This window comes from Poecilia mexicana, unplaced genomic scaffold (assembly GCF_051168715.1).
Source record: "Poecilia mexicana isolate PSO_F unplaced genomic scaffold, ASM5116871v1 scaffold_14, whole genome shotgun sequence".
Lineage (NCBI taxonomy): Eukaryota > Metazoa > Chordata > Actinopteri > Cyprinodontiformes > Poeciliidae > Poecilia > Poecilia mexicana.
Genome location: NW_028263383.1, coordinates 15,853,958 through 15,874,493, shown reverse-complemented (window position 1 = coordinate 15,874,493; position 20,536 = coordinate 15,853,958). Strand labels below are relative to the sequence as shown.

The following is a 20,536-nucleotide window of genomic DNA, read 5'->3' as shown; positions in this document are numbered from 1 at the left end:
TGATTTACTGGAGCAGCTGTGTTGTTGGCTAAAATCTGATGAGTCCACACAAACCTGCTGACCTGATAACAACGGTATGTGGTGTCACGTTTGTTTTGGAGCCAGTTTAATCCAAAATGACTTCTGAGAAATATATTTGACAGCAGAGTGGAGTTCAGAGTCTATTTTTTTTTCTTTTTTTCTTTTGGTCGTGGATGTCCTCATGTGATCTCCAAAACTGGATCTGGTCTCCTTAAAGGCATTTTTAAAACTGGATTTGATGTCTGACGTTCCCCCAGCTGCAAGGAGGCGATTGAAACCAACCAGCCATTCGCATTATTTTGTTATGTTTTCCCTAATAACCCAAGTGTTTCTTCACCTGTTACATTTACACCAGTGGTGTTCAAACGTTTTGCCATGGGGGCCAAAAATGTCAAGTTGAATGTACTCAGGGGGCCACAAAATTTTGCATATCATTGTTTTTTATTGAAATTGCTGTAAAATTCTTCTCTTTTTTTGTCTAGTATTGCCAGCTCAGCAATAAACCAGACATGTAATATGTTAATGAAACAGTCAAAGTAGTCTAACTACTTGCGTTATGGTCTGAGTCAGCAAACATTTTTTCAGTTGTCGTCAAGGGCCGCATAAATTCATTCTGAGGGCTGCAAATGGCCCCTGCGCCCCACTTTGGACTCCCCAGACTCACACCGAAAAACTCTTGTGTGGATTCTGACTGCTGCAGCTTCCTGTCTGAACTGCTATGATGGGGCAGTCACTGGAACTGCATAGCAGCATTATCAACAAGCCGTATCAAAACAGAGACTAAACATCTGAAAAACGGTTTCCTTTAAAAATATTGTCAGCAGGACCAAGACTCGAGTTTATCAAAGACTATCTATGGATGTTCACACGGATATGTCTTTAGAGGGAAATGATGCGGCGATGCACTTTTAGATAAAGTATTATGACTGAAACAGTTATCAGCAACGAATCTAGTAATTGATTAATCTTTAACAGAGGTATACAGACACAGAAAAAGGCCAATTTCTGAAAGAACAACATGTAATTACGTCAAAACTGTACAAAAAATATAAACCTTTTGTAATTAAGAAAAAAAAATCTTTCTCAGAAATCCTCACGTAGCATAGTTTTAGCTTTGCCCACTTCAAATTCTGTGAAAATAAATCCTACCAAGCAGCTTTTGCTACCCGGTTATTAATTGGTTAAAAGAATAAATAATCAACAGATCAATCCTGGATCCTGTTGACGTTAAGTCAAGCAGAAAGGGCTGAAATTTTCATGTTGGAAGTATTTTTTTAGCTGAGACGCTTCCTTTGCTACAAATAATCAACTGTATGCAGTGGAATAATTAAAAGAATGTTACATCTTTGTATTTTAGGCAATAAAATGTTTTATTTTTATATTTTAAAAATTAATTATTTATTTTTATACTTTTGTTTTTCTGGTATTGTGTGAAAAATCTTAAGTGGTTAAGAGAAAAACCTGGAGGAGGCACCATTTTTTTAAAAATCTGACTTAACTGATAACTAAAACAATTTAGTTCCAGCCCCAAAATAAAGTCGGATCTTTACAGTAATGATATATACGATTTATAACCAATGTCTTCAGAAAGTGTTCGTGGCATGTAGCTGAAGACGTCAGAAAACAATAAAATAAAAAAAGTTTTCAAACATTTCTGTTCAAATAATCATATAAAAAAAGCCACACATTGCTGCTTCGGCACCAGATCAGCTTCAAAACGAGGCGACGATAAGCAGGACCTGCTCGCCGAGGCTCTTTGGACTCTGTGGGTCACGGCTGTGGAAGCTGTAAAATTATACAGCCGCTGTATTATTTAGGGAACAGGAGACGCCTCGGTTTCCCCCGTTTGTTTGGACGCATTGTGTGGGGCAATAACAACTCTTGTATGCAGTGGAATAATAAATATTGTCACATCAAACAGCCTTTCTGAGAAGTGCCTTGCCAAACCGCAGCCTTATCGGTTATTTAAATATTGCAGGATCACCTTGTGTTTAAACACGCAGATCTTTTTTGTGTCGCTGCGGTTCAGCGAGGCTAACCTCTCTGGCAGCTCCTTGTCGGGCTCAGGCAGACCTTTTGGACCGTGAACAATGGCAGAGCGCTGGTGGCCTTGTGCCAAGAGGAAGGTGAATTGTTGGTCCCTCGCTGCAGAAGGTCGGAGAAAAAAAGAAAAAAGGACCATTCTGTCCTTGTTAGCCTCTTCCCAAAACATTTTAACTCTTTCCCGTCAAGGCATTTATGGATTTAAGTAGTTTTCCTGACCTCGGTAGTAAACAGACTGTGTTTTTATTTGATGATTTCAAAATAAACTTGTGTAATAGAAATGCCATGACCCGTTGAAGAGGGTTTGTAAACATAACGATTGCACCGGAGCGGATTGTGAATGGGACGGGAGACAGAAATGGAGTCGATGACAAACTGAAACCCACAACAAATGGCTTCCTCACTCGCTCCTGCTCTGGCCTCAACCAGCGTGCTTGACTTGTTTACATTTTTTTTCAGGGAAAAAAAGAAAAGAAAAACTGCTGCATTGACTGTTTAAATAACGTGCTCATGTTGCTCGGTCTCCTACAGAGAATAGTTGTGACCATGGTTGGTAGACCATGGTTGGTGAGATCGGTTTTGTTAACATTATTGTTGCTCAGGCTTTTCCAGATGTTTGAGGTCAAACCTGCAGATTTTGATTTTGATCAGTTTTGAATATTACATTGTGAGGCAGTGCTATGTAAAAGTTGACTTTTTTGAGCTTTACATCCTGTCATGTAAAGCTCATTCATTCGTTCATGTTTGAGGAATCCATGGCAACCATTCAGGTTTGCAAAATGTTTGGTCTCACCGCCTTTTCCATGCATCTCCTCCCCGGAGCTGCAGCTTCCACGCTGAGCCTTCCGCCTCACAGAGCAGCCCGCCCCCATTTCAAGGCATTACGTTACTAAGTCATATTCCTTTTAAGTCATATTTGATGTATGCAACATTTTTATAACTCTATAAATGCTACAAAATTGCACTGTGCCTGGAAAATGCGTACTGCTGCCCTTTTAAGGAGAGAAAATAGGAACAAGTTCAGGTCATAAATTTAAGTTGATCAGAAAATAAAAAATTTGAAAGATTATCTTAACTTATGCATCTAAGCCATGTGTCTCTTTTGACCTTACACAATAAAGTACACATTTAATATTTTTCATTATAGATACAATAACAAATGCAGGTTTGAACAATTTTTCAGTTTTTGATGGAATAATTAAAAAAGAACTTTACACATTTTCAGAATCACAAATCGCTTTATTGGGCAAAACCGTGTGGCCAAACAAAAATTGCAACTTGAATTCAGAGAGCTCACTGCATGCAGACATTAAATGTATGTAAATAAGCTTCAGAAGAACTAAAGTAAATAGTTTTTTGTAGCATTTACCTTCTGAAGAAAATGCACCCATCCACTTTATTAGAGAAATGTTGTCTCTTTATTTTAAAATTTACAAACAGAAATACAAGTTGTTGTTTTTTTTTTAACAAAGCAGATATTCATCAAAAATTATTGTAAGCATAATGCATAATTTTTATCTTTTTAATTAATCTTGAGAAAAAAATAGTCGGAGTACATGCTGTCAATTGCTGTGATTATGGACCTAAAATGGTGAATGAACTCCTTCTATTTTTCTCACCTGTATATAAAACAACATCCTGCTGCGGATTCTCTGATTCACTTTGGTGACAACAGACTTCAAACCGATGAGATCTTGTCTCGACCCTGCATAAGAACAAAAACCGCCCCTGATTCAAGAGTGCCGTTTCCCCTTCCCGGTGCACAGGAACAGAAGATCTGCCAGCGCTACGACCAGCTGATGGAGGCATGGGAGAAGAAGGTGGAGCGCATGGAGAACAACCCCAGACGTAAAGCCAAGGAGAGCAGAACACGGGAGTACTACGAACGGCAGTTCCCCGAGATCCGCAAACAGCGAGAGCAGCAGGAGCGCTTCCAAAGGTGAGCGTCGCTCATTATCCTTCGCCACCTGCACCGGTTTGATGAAGTCATGGAAATCTATATTAGCGACAAACATTTTATTTCCTAAAACGCAACACCATAGCATTCCTTTACTAAAATCTGAGCAGAGTGAAGCTAAAGCTATACCACCTGAGTCGATAGGTCTTTTTTTGAGATTCTGACTTTTTCCAATTGTGTTAAAGCTGGATCTTCACTGCAGACAGATTCGACGTTATTATTGTTGGTACTTCATTTTGTCCCGTTTTTCTCCCACAGAGTCGGACAAAGAGGAACGGGTCTTTCCGCAACAATAGCGAGGAGCGAGCACGAGATCTCTGAAATCATCGACGGTCTCTCGGAACAGGAGGTGGGAACCAGCTGCAGAACATTTGAAGTGCTCTTCCTCTGTAGGGGTTTAATTGTTTACAGTCGTAATCATGCTGGTTCTTATTGTGAGATTTCCACTGCATTCCTCAGAGAGGGAAAGTATTTAAGCACTTCAGCAGCACCTGATTGATTTTCCTGCAACTTCTCCACAATAGAAGCTTCGGCTTCTTTTGCAACACAGTCGCATCGCAAACCCGCAAAGACGAGCCGACGCTGACCGTTCATAACTCACAAGTGGAGATGGCGTTAAGCTGCTCAGCTGCGGGTTTACAAATAATAAAGCCATAACATGACGCATCCTAAAGTCGGTGTCACGAGTCTCCCCATACTGTTTTCAAAACAATAATGGTGGACTAGCTACATGTAGCCAAGGACATGCTCTACATTTGAATTGTATATATTTTCCATCTTGTCTTTTTGATCTGCTTGTTGGAAGCGATTTCTGAGTCTTGTTTTCTTCACACATCATCGCTACTTTCGCAAAACGCATTGAAGCGGCAAAAAGACCCATCTTTAAATATTTTGAGAAAGGAACCGTTCTGCTGGGTGCTCAGCATTAAGCTTTTAGTGTAAAGTGACAATAGGAAGGGTTTTATCTACGCGTGCAACAATAAATTGTCTGAATTTTCTTAAATTTGGTAGATGGACAATTGGCTGATACTTGGATTTGAAACCAATCTTATCTACCTCCACAAAGCTCTGAAAATCAGCCGCTGTTCTGAGAAGGGGCGGCTAACTGACAGATACGCCCAGCAGGTTACTACTGCACGTGGCTGGTTAACAATAGTCCTAAATACAGCGACATAGTTGCTATATGTAGAAAAATCGCTATCAGCCAAAATTGGAATCGACAAGTCAAGCTTTTTAAAGATTTATGATTGTCCAGAAAACTGCAATCGGTGCACCCGTAGTTTCATCGGCGGTGACCAAGTCCAGCCATTGAGAGCTATGACCGTGCAACTTCCATGTATATCTTTATATTTAAAAGCTTGCTTATCTGTACCTGATTTTTGTTCGGCTTCAGGCTGGCTTAAAGTGATGTTGCTCAGCCTTTGCATTTTGTCTTGAAGCACGTCACAGTTAAACTACTGCTTTCTGTATTGGGTCTTACGCAACAAGCCTAGTCTGACCTCTGACCCCTCCGTGCCTTACAGAACAACGAGAAACAAATGAGGCAGCTGTCGGTCATCCCTCCCATGATGTACGACTCGGAGCAGAGGCGGGTGAAGTTCATCAACATGAACGGCCTGATGGACGACCCGATGAAGGTGTACAAAGCTCGGCAGTTCATGAACGTTTGGACGGAACACGAGAGGGAGATCTTTAAGGAGAAGTGAGTCCGTGTTCAATTATCACCACGGTTTTATTAAGTCCCAGCAGTGGGAGTTTGGTTTAGATGAGTGACGAATGCATTTGCCCTGCAGGTTCATACAACATCCCAAGAATTTTGGTTTGATTGCCTCGTATCTTGAAAGGAAGGTAAATGTGAATAGATACCAGCTGGACGTAATTCATCTAATAACGATACTAAACCAGTTAAAACAACATATAAAAATGTTCTTTTTCCTTCTTTTAGTGTGTCGCTGACTGTGTGCTGTTTTACTACTTGACCAAAAAGAACCAAAACTACAAGGCGTTGGTCAGGAGAAACTATGGCAGGAGGAGAGGACGGAACCAGGTAAGTCCAGCATTTAAGAAGATTTAAGAAGACCTGCCAATACTGATTTTTTTTTTTTCACCAACGCTGTCATGGCAGAGCCATAGGAGTCAGTGGCTAATCTTCAGAACTTAATTAAGGCGTTTAAGATCAGTTTCACATGTCGGCTGATTGCCCAAAATTAAAGAGGCACTATTATATATTTTCCAGGCACATAAGGCCATTGTAAAGCACAATCAAGTAACTACATTACCTTAATTTGCTACAAAAATACTACATATATCAAATGTGACTTACATAATTTAATTTAACGCCTTGAAATAGGGTCTCTGTCTCTTTAAAAAGCTCCAGCTCTTTCTGAAACTCCACCTAGAGGAAGTCATCACAACATCACTCCTCTATTAACCCTTCAATGTTTTTACAAGTGTTGTGCAGAGAAGTAGCTCATGTAACGAGCTCAGCAGATCCGCTGCTTCCCCAGGTGTTTGCCAATTGTTGCTGGCTAGTCTGAAGGAGCTGATTGGGGAAGTGAGGTGGAAGCTCTAAAACTGCAGCTCCGAGGAGGCGTTGCGCCTCAAAGGTGACGCTAGGTCCAAGCTAAACGGTTGCCAAGGCAGATTAAAAGATTTCTCAAATATGCATGAAAGGATCACAGCAGGTATTTCAGGTATTCTTTTGATGAGGGAATAACATTATTATTTTACACAATACTGTCCCTGTAAGGAAATCTTTATCAAATTGCAGACATTAAAAAATAATCCAAGCTGTTGTTTTGGGATGTGGTCATGGATTTCCTGAAGAGTTTAGGGAATTCCCTACCTAAACCTGAACAGTATTCCCTATAGTAATATTACAATGATGATATTGTGAAGTCTTAATCTTTGCATACTTTATTCTGACTCTAAGCTCGGTGATTGGTTCCTGATCTCCACTGTCTGTGTCTTAGTCCAACAACCCCAAAGGTGGAAGTTATGTAAATGCTGAAAATGTGTTGAAAGTTTGAACTTGGCCTCGGGCTGCGTTATGCTGGGACCCTTGGATGGTTATTGAGTCAAAGGTAGGAGAGAAATGAAATATAATAAATGCTGTTTTGTTAGTCTGGTTACTAATGTTCTTGGATGTTGTTTGGTGATCAGACTGATTTATCTGGAGGACGTTCTGTTAGTATTTAGCCCACTAGAATGTCTTTATAGCATTCTGCAAACATTAATTTTCAATCACTGAAAACATCATTCATTCAGTCTTGTTCATTCTTTATCCTGTTAAGGGTAGAGTAACCTCCAGCTTGTACTGGTTCAGAGAAAATACTGCAATCAAGGCTAAGGACAGGTCTCATCCTCTCTGGCTGTTTCCCTTTGCTTCCTGTGCCACAAGCTCTTGTAGAGAACATTGTGTCCAGTACATCTGCTGTGCAACAGAACTGTGTGGTTCTGGAGCACGATTTTGCGTAAGAGGAGGTGGCAAACTAAAGTTTTCAGAATACCTATTGAGCACAAGAACGTTTTTCATATTCAAGTGGTTGGATGAGTTTCCTCAATGTTTAACGTTTGCAGTTAGGACACCGGTGTTTAAGAGAACCCTGGTGAAGATGGAGGGAAAAGCCTGTTTACTTTACATGTATAGATGGGATATTTGTTTGTTCTAGGTTGTAATTTAAGGAATTGTTTATTAGTGTGTGGCCGATTTCCAAGGTCCAGCAACTGGCATTTGAGTGAGCAGAGTGAGTCGTTAGAGTGGGATAGGAGCAGCAGCAAAGAGCAGAAGAATGTAGGGCAAGTGAGTGAAACTGAGTGGAAAAAAAAGAAGAAAAAAAAGAAAACCCTCAGTGAGACCGAGTCAGCGTTGGCAGCCTATCTGCTGATTGTGTGCTCTTTCTTTTCCCCCCCCATTTTCCATTTACTTTTACTTCTTTGGAGCATGTGAGAGCTCCACCCCCTGCTTGAAAATCCCGACTTGGTATCGTCCGACCAGCTGACAGGCCCAAAAAAACCCTCCCTGTGCTGCTGTGAGTGCCAATCAAAAAAGAGTGCTCAGCAGGGATTACCTTGAGTGACCCCGCGTAGATTAGTGCGTGCATGTGAGATGGACGATTCTTTGGGCGGCTTAAGAGGCCTGATGACACGGTTTCCTGGAATATGTGCGGCCGCGCTACGGCCCGGCAGCCCTTCTAAGGAGCTCTGCGATGGTGCCGTCCTGCCCCTCCACTGCTACCAGTCCCATGGAGGCACTGGAGGCTAAATTCCCACTTGGAACGCGAGTTAGCTCTGGCGCTCGGCGGAGGACAGGGATTTTTGTTGCCAGCAAATGAGTCTGCAGGTATGTCACTAACTTTTAAACCCAAAGCCTTTTACTTTTTGGTCAGGTTGTTCTGGCTGCCATCTGTGTCTCGCCGCGTTCTGGCTGGCCGGCTAGTTTCCTAACCTAGATATTTATTTTAGGCCTGTAGGCAGTGGAACACGGCTATTTTAGGCTAGGTTTTCTGGGACATGTGAAGGCAGGGTCTTTATTTACCACTCAAATCAAACCTCTGCGGCCATGTACATGTATTTATGTTGTGGGCTAGGTGCTATTTCCCATTTTCAGAGGAAGCCCTGTGGCTCTTAACTTTCCTTTTATGCTTTTTTGCAAGGTTTCATAAGCTAATGCATGTCAAAAAACGAAATTCTTTTTTTATGAGCAGATTTTAAGCGAAATTAGCCTCTTGTTTAGCACTTAAAATGTATACTGCTTCAGAGGCCAGGACAGGTTATTTTTTAAGATTTTGTATTCGTCATAAAATTTCACGTTTTATTCCCTTGTTAGGTGTGAGGGCTCACCAAGACCTCTGCAGGTCTGCTGTGGATCCTGTAGCTTTTCTAAGCTGTGATGATTTGAATCCGTGGATCTGGCTAATTTGTCCACATCTGAGTGTCGCTCCATTGGATTAGGATCTACCGAATTTAGAGCGTCAAGCAACACCTCTGGCTTATGTTCCTCAAAGCAGAACAGTTTGCGTGACATTGCACTTTATCCTGCTTAGAAATGCCACTGTGTCTAGGGAGCGCTGAGGGGGGTGCAGTTGGAGGAACATGAAAGCATCACCAAGAACACTGGGGGCCATTACTTAAATGGAGATGTCTGTGACACATGGAAGAAATTATGGAAGCGTGCACAGGCTTTTACTTTTTAAAGGTTTTCTTTTATGTGGTGTTCCGTTCAACTCTGAAGCATTTTCAAAATTGAGATTTCTTTCTATGTTAAAAACGAGATTCTTAGTTTGAGTTCATTAAAAAAATGAGCGGCAAAACACTTTTTTTTTCTTTTTTAATATTGTTTTGGGCTCTGGTGGCCTTTATTTGCAGTAATCTGACAGGATGAGGGCTAAGAGAAGGGGAAAAAGACATGTGGGATTCGAACTCAGGACAGTGAGGTCTGTGGTTTCTGTATGCTGGCCGCTTCATCCACTGCTCCACGCGGCGACCAGGGAAGCACTTTTCAACATCCTGTAAAACCAAGATGTTCTGCTGGACTGCAGCAGTTTGTTTCATTTGTGATACAGAATAACAGGAAATGTTGACCCCTAGCTATTGACATGTTGCATTTTTTAAAATAAATATGGTTAAAATAGAATTAAAATAGAGAAACTGGAACTTGAGAAGTAATAAAACAGATTTAATTAGGCCCTATTTGAAGTGCACTTTCGGAATCTCTACAGTTAGCGATTAATCGATTACTAAAGTAGTTGACAAGTATTTCACGATTAATCACGATAGATCCGATTAATCGTTTCAGCCCTAACTGAGAGCAGTGGGAAAGGGTCAGCATGGGGTTCCTGACTGGTTTGCTTTGCCGTAGGCCGTAAACTGAATTAACCCACATCATCTAAACAGCTTTTTGTTGATGTCAGCATACACTTTCTAAGAAATCTGAGTTACTGCACTTCAGGGGTTGGCGTTCTTTTCCTGTGTGCGTTATCGAGTCTTCACTGCCCGTACCCTGTTGTTAGTTCAGCGGTTTAGCTTTTATTAGGTTCTGACCACTGCACACCACGAACATCACACAGGGCTCTTGCTGAGGTCATACTTGCTGCAATATTTCTGCTTGTTGGTTTTCTTCACATCAGTGTTAAAAATGGTTTTTGTTACCTAAAATGCCCTAAGATGTCCTGCTCAGCCTTTGGGGGGTTGCCCTGTGGTGTTCCATCTTAAAACCCTTATAAGATGCAGTTGGTGCTTTGAATGCATGCAAAGCTGTTGCGCAACATACTCGACATGTTTCTATTTACTGATCGGCATATTTTTCAGATCAGCTTGACTCTAGAAGAGTCTTAGGTTATTTGCAACCATGCACATTTGCTGGTTCTTCAGCAGGTGTCATAGTACTGCATCACACTGCTTCCACAATCACCCTGTACAGCTCATTTTATTATTGGTTACAGGTTTGTAATTGGAATGGGTTCATAAAATTAATTAGTTGAATTTCATGCTCTGTTCCATGTTGGGAACTTTCAGGTAATTGCAAGGCGTAGCTAACCTCTGCATGGAACCAAAGGATGATCTGAAAAGAGCTACGGTGTTCATAAAAGTATAAGTGATAAATATAGGCTAAGAAATTGCAAGTATTTGCATGATGATGTTTTGCTGAGTCATAATCAGGTTATTATTTTCAGAATATTAACAAGACCATTTTGGTAAACTCTTAGCCTAAACAAAACCAAAATGTTATTAGAAAAACACCAGAAAATTAGAGGCTTCTTTGCTTCAAAACGCTTCATTCCAAGTCCATGAAACCAGGGCATCCCTCGCTCATCGACGCTCTAACATTCACACTAGACATTAAAGCAGATGGATGTGATATTGTCCCACAATAAGATGGATGCATCTTTCTTAACAGCAGCTTATATTCACACTGCATCAAATGTCTTTGCCTGCCAACCACTACTTTCCCCCATAACTCTGTTGACCAATGTGCTGAACCCAGCAGAGACCACCACACACACGCCATTTAGGCTCTTAAAAGACTTTGAATGTCACTTTTACGCTAAGGGATTGCTTAAAGGCAAAAAAATGTTATTTGTGTCCATGTTTTTCATTTGTCTGATGGTTTTTGCTCGTTTATAACTCTCCTGTGTAAAGCTCCCAGCTACCATGGCAACAGGCAGTGACTGTGGATTTTGAAAATGTTCTTTTCCATGAATATATGTCCTTTAACCCTTTTATTCAGCAAAGAACTTAAGTTATGATGATGGAATTTTGAATCACTATCACCAATACACTATTCACCACCCCAGTACATAACACACAATATACTGCATAACCTGTTTGAAAGATTGTCATCAATATTTGAATGATGCATGTACTAAAACCTTAAATAAAAAACCATCAAACTTTTACGGTAAGGATGAAATCGCCACATTGAAATAATCGTTGACTAATTTGGAAATTGATTAATCCTTAACTGGAGTATACAAACTCAAAAAAGACCATTTGTTGAAAAAGCAACATATTCAGAGCACTAATTAAGCCAAAACTGTACAAAAAAAATACATTTTTGCATTTAAGATAAAATCTTTTTATGTCTGTTAATGGGTTTTACTCCAAACCCAAAATCCCAAAATGGCATAGTTTTAAATTCTTCCATTTCAAATTCACTAAAGGAAGTGGCATTTTATTCAATAAAATGTTTATTTTATATATATAAAAAAGTAATTGACTTATTGTTTACTTCTGTGTTTTAATGTATTTCTAATATTTTACAAAAAAGCTGAAGTGGTGAAATGAAAAATCTGCAGAATGTAGCAAATTTTTTTATGCGATTAATCACAAGAATAATCGATTACTAAAATAATTAACTGTAACACTAGTTTATGTTTAATTTCAGAATATTTGCATCATAATAAGAGGGAAAAAAATACATGAACAGAAGTCACTTAGTAATATTGAAGACATTTTTTTTTACATTTCATTTTCCTGAGGTCTTCTCCCTTGGCGCAAGATTGAACGGCTTTTCTGGTGGCCTGAATGCTGTGGCAGGAAGTTGAAGGTTGACTTGTGGCGTTGTCATATGCAAACTTTAAAAACGGACCCAGTGAATCGACAAAACGAGGGCAGAAATTAAGGCTCTTAAAATATTCCGGACAGGTAGGGCAGCTGTTTTGCCTCAAAACACAGAGGAACCACAGGCACCTCATTTTGAGTTTTCGAGGAGATCCTCGGAGAGCCTCTGCAGCGATGTTCGGTTGAATCAGTGTGGGCAAAGGGCTGGGAATGCCACGGCTCTGGCTCCAAAGCAAATATATAAGCATTCACTAACCCAGCTAGTGCAGCTTGTCAGTGCCGACCATGTGCAATGAGAATGTCCCCCAACAACCCGACTGAACCTCTTGGTGATATAAAAAAGAAAAGATACTATGAGAAACGTAGTCTACCACATTCAGGGTGGGTCATAGGTGAGGAGTAACCCGAGGAAATTTTCTTGGCCATAAGAGTGAATATACTTTGAAAGCTGTTGATAAAGAAAGAGGAATTCTTTCCCTAAGTCACTGGGTAATACCAAATGTGTAAGGAAGTGTTTTTTTTAAAATATACATTTAGTAGCAGAGATATTGGTCATTATATGTTTAAGGAGAGTTGCTTAAAAAGTTAATGCAACTCTTTGGTCAGCAGTAATGTCTCTTCCAAAAGTTTGCACTCGGTTTCCATGGTGAGCATCCAACCTTTGTCGTCCTTTTATCGGCCTGTCACAATAACAAATTTTGCGCTATAATTAATTATCTCGGAATTTATTGTGATAAACTATTGTTATTTTGAGACCATTTTCAATTTGGTCTCAAAATAACAATTTATTAATTGATTAGCTGATTAGTAACTTATTGCAACAGCACAAGAACGTGGCTTGTTCCGCTCGACACTCAGCCGTGTCGTAGCGAATAGAACCAAACACAAACGCAGCTTTCGCTGCAGCAGACATTGTCATGGTCATTCTTGGGGGTGGAGAAAAGAACTCAGTGAATTGCTAACTACTATTAAGGCTGTGTGTTGCTTCTCATTATTTAATAAATCAAAGACACTGCAGACTTTACTGCATCACGAGGCAGCTAGAGACCCGCCACCCTCAGACATGCACAGTTCTCTTTTAATATAGCAACATCTTAACCTGCATGGTTCACTGAGCAGCCCAAAGCCTTTCCTCTACATTATGCAACAACTGTCTGACTAGGCCGGATCTAGTAACATATTTATGACATGGAAAAAAATTAAAGAAGCTCTGTCGCATTGGCAGGAAGTAGTGCGTTTCTGTTGTTTCTAGTCAGCTAAACACAAATTGTGCAAGTGGTTTTAGGAGCAAAGGAGCAAAGTTATTTGCAGCACCTTGTTTTTAAAGCATCTGACCCAAACAAACAGGATCAAACTCTTTAAAATCAGCCTGTGCCTGAAGCAAACATTCATTTAACATCTCCTTACCAATTCCAACTTACCCTAGTTAGAATTTAATGTTGATGTTGTTGATTAAAATGTAGCTCCGATCAGCTTATGGTCAAAAGACACCATCACTGAAAGAAGTTTGCATCTTAAAAGGATAAAACAGTACAATGTTGTTTTTGCAGATGTTAGCTAAATGATCATTAGTTAGTCCATGCCAGTATATCATTTTAAGATGAACAATGTTGTTGTTGCCTACTTTACATTTCTTGCTACTTTAATGCCAAGAATAAGCCAACTCCTCTTTAATTTCTGTGCAGAAGTTGTGCCCACTGTTGCTCTCTGCTTATTTTAAAAAATATCTTTATCACAATACAAAGAGAAAATAATCAGAGAGGAGATATTAGAAAAGAGACCAGCAGAAGGTCTTCTCAGTTAAAGAGGGATTACAAGATGATGAGAGAAAGAGAAGGAAAAGGAAGGTCAGGCGCAGCAATTTCAAATATTTTGGTGAAAATGAAGCTTAAAAGATTTTGCAACCATGACCGCAACTTTCTTTTTTTATTCTACAAAGGCTGCAAAATCTGTAGTTTTAGGCTGCAACAATAAAATACATTTTATATTTCATGTGCGATAAATTGCACATTTCATCGATTGGGAAAATGAGTGGATTTAGTTTCTGAATAGCTGCTCATCATTAAGCAGAGCCGGTTGACCAGAAATGTGTGTAAGTGGATAGCTGGATTCTTGGTGTATCTTTATTGATGACATACAGTAGCTGAGTTAACTCGTGTAATCATGTTTTAGATGGGTGGGATCATCCCCCCGACCCTTTTTGTACATCTTCCAAACAAAGAAAAAAAAAATTACCCCTATCTATCTTCTCTCTTTACCTCATTTCATATCTTTCTGCCCCAACCATTGAGGGAAGCACATTCCTTGGCCCCATCTGGTACCAGCATGGGATGTTTGGCTTGGCATAGCCTGACTTGTTCCAGCACAGCGCTTTCATGAAACAGTCAGGAGGAAGCATTCTGTGGTGTACCGCGCCAGCACTGATGATCAGGAATGTTGTTATGTCCTCAGTCACTCCATCAGCCCAGTTGCTGAAATTCATGCATTATGTATCCGTTTGTCACTTTTTAGGTGGTGAAACTAAAATGACAAGCGAAGTAAAGTTTTGTTTGACATGAAGCCAGTGTCAAACCTTTTTCCATTTTTGACGGGTTTTCTAAAACGTACTATACGTTTTAAGAACAAGCGTCTTTGTACAGTTTAGTTCTGCATCTTGCATCCTAAAGGTTTTTAAATATTGCACATCATTACTTTGCTGGGTCTTCTGAAACAAAGTCAGTTAAAAACCATCACAAAATCCTAGATATAACTGGCAGAAGCCTGTCGCATCGATCACTAAATCAATTATAATCGCACCATAAATGAAATCAAGCTCAATAATTTCCATTTACATGAACGTTTTTTGTTTCTGTCTCTTTTTCTACCTAAGAGTGGATGAAAAAAAGCTTCAGTCTGGTTCTTTGGTCTCAACTAGTCCCTTTCTTGAAGGGCAATTTTGTTTAAAGAATCTTCCATATCCTTTTTTTTTTTTCTTTGTTGTTGCTTGTTCGCTTTGGATATTTAAAATGTTTTTAAAATATATTTTTTCCTCCCCGACTCATTTTCCTCCCCAAATATGTTTTTTTTTTTTTTGTCTGCAGCAAATAACACGTCCCTCACAAGAAGACAAGTCGGAAGACAAGAACGAAGAGGACAAAGTTGAGAAGTCTGAGAAAAAAGAGGACGAGGAAAAGAAGGACGAGGAAGAGAAAGATGAAAAGGAGGATTCTCGGTGAGTTGAATAACATGGCTGATGTTTCTTTAGGCGCCATAGTTAAAGGTTCCCCCTATTCGTGCTTCTGCTACATTTTAAAGCGCATCACTAAATAGCAAACTTTTTCTCTCTTAGTAACAACCGCCACACTGAAGGGTGTTGTGATTAACAATATCTGACTTCTGATCAGGTGCAGTGTGTTCACTACAAAAGAAAAGCATTGTATTTAATTTGTTCGGAAGCTGAAATGTGGGGATGCACCGATATGAAAATTTGGGCCAATATTGATTTGTTGTTGTGACTGATATTTACTGATATTGCATATATTTTTCTACTCTTTCGACACAGAAAAAACAACTTTTCTGCTGCAGTTGAACTCCCCATATTGCTGCGCTGCTTCACTTTCACCCTTTTCAGAAACAACAAGATGGAATTAAATATTAGTCCAGTTTTACTTATCGGACCTATAACAAATCAAAAACAACAATAATCATGCATCCATACTGGCAATTGTTCATTTTATGCCACCAGCCCTTTAAATCTCACCATAGCGACCAGGTGCAAGGCAATGCTTTGCTTTTCTTCAGCTCATCTCAGAGTCGGTTCAGGTGTGGCTGTAATGTCAGACAGCTTTGTTAGACACTACCGTTCTTGACTTACCGTGACTTAGATTGTTCTAAATCATTTTCAGTGAAGAAATAATCCAGTGTGTCACTGATCAACTTTTTAAATGAAAAACTTTTCACTTCAACCTTCAGTTTGTCACTAGTTTCTACAAGTCTAGAAAATAAAGTAGAGGAACTCTCAATCTAACCTGTTGAGTGACTACAAAGAATAAAAATAAAAAAAAACATGTTCCCTGTATAACATCCATGATGTGTTCTAACAAGCCAGCAGGTGTCTGACTTGTTGACGTGTCTGTTTAGGGTTTGCTATCGACAAGTTTTAATATGCTTTTCTTGTATTCAGTCAGCGGCGACAAAAGCAGGTTACGAGAAGAGCCTGTTATTGCTGCGTCATCAGGGAATAGATATTTGCTGCAGCAGCAGCAGCAGCAGCTAAAAGCTGTGTTTATCCCCCTGTCCAAAAACCACAGGGAGATTGGCAAGGACAAAGACAAGTGTGACGGTGGGGAGGACGAGGACGGAAAGGAGCAAAACACGCCGCGTGGCAGGAAGACTGCCAACAGCCAGGGCCGCCGCAATAGAAGGATCACCACTCGCTCCATGGCCAATGAGGCTGCGTCCGTCGCAGCCGAGGACACGCCTCCTCCCGCCTCTGAGCCCACCCTGCCAGATCCTCCACAGCTCCCTAAATCTGATCAAGCGCAGAAGGGAATGAAGGAGCCCGCAAAGTCCCTCACTCCGGTAGCAGCAGATGCTAATAAAGGTGAAAACTCTCATTTTAATGGCTAAAAAAACTGAAAACGTTTGTGCTTCCGGCTCCAACTGCAGCCTGTTCGATTCTTTTACAAATTAAGTCTATTTTGCACGATTCATGATCTGAATATTAATCGTTTTAGCTTAGCAACTCCACATTCTACAAGCCATGGCGAACACAGAAAACATGTGGAAGAAGATGGTCTTATCTATGTGTGACTGACTAACACTGGCCAACTAACCGTGAGACGGTGGTGGCAGCATCATGGTGTGAAGCAGGGAAATTGGTCAGAGTTAATGGAAAGATAGTTAAATGCTGCAGCAAGTTTGAGGAAGTTTGATTCAGAAATATTTTATTTTCATCAAAGGGAAATTAAATGTTGCAACTTATGCCACCTTCACTGTGGGCAGGATGCCACCTTCACTGTGGGCAGGGGGGATCTGCAGTAGCAGTCAGTCTCACAATGAATCTGAAAAGGCCTCTGACTGAAGACTGTGTCATGTTTATCACCACATGCCGACAGTTCAATTTCCAGCCGGTTGAGACAATAATATGTCCTGGATGACACTATTATGTTAACACTGGAAATACAACTCAGTTCCTTTTGCTGCTCCTCTTTAAATCTCTGTATGTTTAGAGACGATGAAGGTCGATGGGTGAGATTGTCTGAACTTTTTACCTTTGATACACACACCTATGGAGTCTTCTTTCCAACTCTTCTAGTATTTGAGGTTGTAGTTCAGGTATTATTTGAGATGCTAATCAGCAGTTCCCAGATTCAAAAGGAAAACTTTGTTGCCATGGTTGCAGATCATAGCAACTGTCCGAAAGTAATAAAATTGAAAGCGAAAACCCTTCCAGCTGCACAGCGTTCACAATCGGAGGGAATAATTGTCAACATGCAGTGTCTCAAGCAAAAAAAAAATAAAAATAAAATATGGTACCAAAGTCTGCAAAAAGAACAAATCAGAATCAACATAGCAGAGCTTATTTGAGATGCTGCCACCAGGAGCGGCGCATATAAAGCAGAAACTCCAGAAGGTGGAGGCCTAACCCTCACCTGGACCAATGACTACCTGACAGACACGGCGCAGTTTATGAGACTGAAGGTTTGTGTGTCCAAACAGGAAGTCAGCAGCCCAGGAGTTCCTCAGGGGACAGTACTCTAACCACTCCTTTTCTCTCTCCACACCTCCAACTTCTAGCACAAGTCATCAGCAGAAATGCTCAAATGACTCTGCAGTCGCCGGCTAGAGTCCAGACCTAAAGCCAATTAATAATTAATAGGCAAAACTTAAACATTTATGTTCGTAGTTTCTGCTCTTTCTGACTTGAGCTTGAGCTCTTTCGCACAGAAGAACAAAGAAAATGTTCTTCCTGTAGATATAAAAAGCTTACTAGTAGCCTTAATTCCACAAAATAGAAAGTCATACAAAATATTTCCTCCTCGAAATACAAGCAGGTGCCTGTGTTTGTTGGTCTGTCGCAACAAAATCCCCTACATAATTGATTTCAACAAAGGCATTCAGAACGTGACAAAATCCGAAGAAAATTTCAGGGACATATTTATGATGCAACAGATTGTATTTGCTCACTCTGTTGTAACCTTTTCTATTTCTTAGAACTACGTTGCCTTGGTTTTAAAGTGTAGCTGTGGGTCAGCGTTGCCTAGTTGAAGGCCTGCCAGGCAAGTTAAACAAGCTGCTGATTCAGTGGTGGGGGGGGGAAGAACGACGGTGGCGTGAGTTTATGTTGACGGTCTGCATTTACATTGCACCTGTCTTCATTCACAAGGTGGGCGAATGGGTGGACGGTGGGACTGTTGACCTCCTCCTAATCTCAAGGGGACATCTGCAGCTATTTTGGTCCAAATGTTTACGCGACCCCATCGGGGCGCCCTGGAATAGAGCGGGGCTAGAGTTCACTTGTTCCCCTCCGCTCTCGCCGTCCACTTCTGTGAATTTTTAGTTTGAACTGCGCAGCCAAGGAGAGCAAAAGGAGGAGTGTGTGTCGGACACACGGCGTCGCAGTCGGAGCGGTGGGAGGGCTCGGGTCCTGACGGCTCGATTTGCCCGTTCGCCTCCATCCAAGGCCATTTCCCAAAGAGGAAGGCCGGCAGCTCTCGGTTCCTCCGGTGTCTGACGCTGTGTCAGCTGACCAGGGCGGCCCCTCCCCTTCCCTGTGGACGAGAGAGAGGGAGTAGGAGGGTGAAAGGAGGCGAGTAAGCGAGGGAGCAGGTCTCAGCAGTCCTGAATGTAAACAGATTATTAGATTAGTGGCCATGAGAAGAAGCTGGCTGAAGAGAAGACAGCCTCTCTCTCTTTTTCTCTCTCGCTGTCCGTTCATCTCCCTCACTCTTTCACTTTGTCGTTTTTCTTTCTTTTTTTGTTATGTTTTTTCCTTCCCCCCCTCCTCCTCTCCGGGAGTCCTAATGGATCTGCATCTCGTCCTTTTGTGATTTAGCTGGCGCTGGTGAAAGCGGAGAAACTTCTCGCTGGACCGAGGAGGAGATGGAGGTCGCCAAAAAAGGTAATGTTTGATTCGTTTCTCCCCTTTCTCCACTGTCCCTTTCTGCAGCCGCTCACTTGGCGGCAGGTCTGCTGCTGTTTATGGTCAACTCGGTTGTTCTCATGAATAATAGATATTTCATCAACCTATCTTGTTTCTTGCATGCACTTTATTTTCTATCAGGAATTTTTTTTTCTTTCTTCATAGCTTTTTTTTGCTTCACTCGCTTCTCAGAAGTGATCAATCATTGAAGGAGCAACAGAGCATTACATTTATTCCCACTAACATTTACTTTTGCCTTGAAAGTATCTGGGTAGTTAATGTGAGACTGCACTACTAGAATCATTTTTGGGTCACATTGCAGTAAAATATTCTCCGTCTTCACTTTGCCCTTCGGGTTCTTCAAGGTTTGCATGCATGTACAAGGTGTGAAAAGTGCTTATCAAGTCCTTGAAAGGACTTGATATTCAAACTGCACTGTTTTGTAAGAAAGCATAATCTAACATTTGATTAAAATTTGCGAGGCGCCATTTACAGTTGAAACCAGATATTTCAAGATTATAAAAAGATGCATGAACATTTTTTTCCTCACTGCCTGGAGTTAAATCACAACAAACTTTTCTTTTTCTTTTTTTTCTTTTTTTTTTTAGGTCAGTTAGGATTTCCAAAATTATGTCTATTTGCTAAACGACAGAAAACTTGCCCTGAATTCTTTTTTTAAATTTTTTTTTAGATTTTTTTGTAACTTTCTCAGACCAGTCAGGCTTATAACCTGTGTGAAGGAGACAACTCAAAACCTAAACTTTTGCTGTAATTTAGTTTACATTGTCCTTCTAATTCTAATGTCTCGTGTAGAATACTATAATAAGACAGTGTTAGTAACAGTAATAAATAATGTTGAACTGAAACTGTATTTTTTTATTTTTTTTTTAGTTCATTTGTGTCGTTTGAAAACATGTTGAAAATGCTTGATTTTTACTGTGAGAACATGGTGTGAATTCTTTCTCTTGGTACTTAGAACAGATTTCTATTTAATTATTTAATATTGTTGTTAATTATTATTATTATTATTATTATTATTATTATTTAATTTCCCTCTGGGATTAAAGTATTTTTGAATTGAATTGAATTTCTAAATCCTAGTGGCTTTTAGACTGGGAGTGAATAAAGGGATTAATGCAGATTAATTAAAACGTTCTTGGCTCGATAGATATTTTTTTTCCCTCCGCTTTTGCTAAAATGCATCTTGCTTTATATCTTCTCCGGCATTCAGATCTGTCTGCTGGATTAGTGTAGCTAGTCATATGACAAGACCTGGTTCAGAAATGGTTTTTAAGCCTCCACACACGGCTGCTCAGAAAAACAGAGCAGTT

At 40.3% G+C, this 20,536-nt stretch overlaps 1 protein-coding gene across 4 annotated transcripts in view; it reads left to right on the top strand.

Moving 5' to 3' along the window:
* The window catches only part of ncor1 (nuclear receptor corepressor 1), a 70,454-nt gene that overhangs the window by 22,933 nt on the left and 26,985 nt on the right, over nt 1–20,536 (top strand). For all 4 annotated transcript variants that reach the window (XM_088012262.1, XM_088012261.1, XM_088012260.1 and 1 more), the window contains exons 10-17: nt 3,831–4,003; nt 4,280–4,370; nt 5,545–5,723; nt 5,815–5,869; nt 5,967–6,068; nt 15,163–15,293; nt 16,372–16,664; nt 19,119–19,184. In XM_088012262.1, the coding sequence (XP_087868388.1) occupies nt 3,831–4,003; nt 4,280–4,370; nt 5,545–5,723; nt 5,815–5,869; nt 5,967–6,068; nt 15,163–15,293; nt 16,372–16,664; nt 19,119–19,184 (1,090 nt within the window). The remainder of the gene's footprint in view (nt 1–3,830; nt 4,004–4,279; nt 4,371–5,544; nt 5,724–5,814; nt 5,870–5,966; nt 6,069–15,162; nt 15,294–16,371; nt 16,665–19,118; nt 19,185–20,536) is intronic.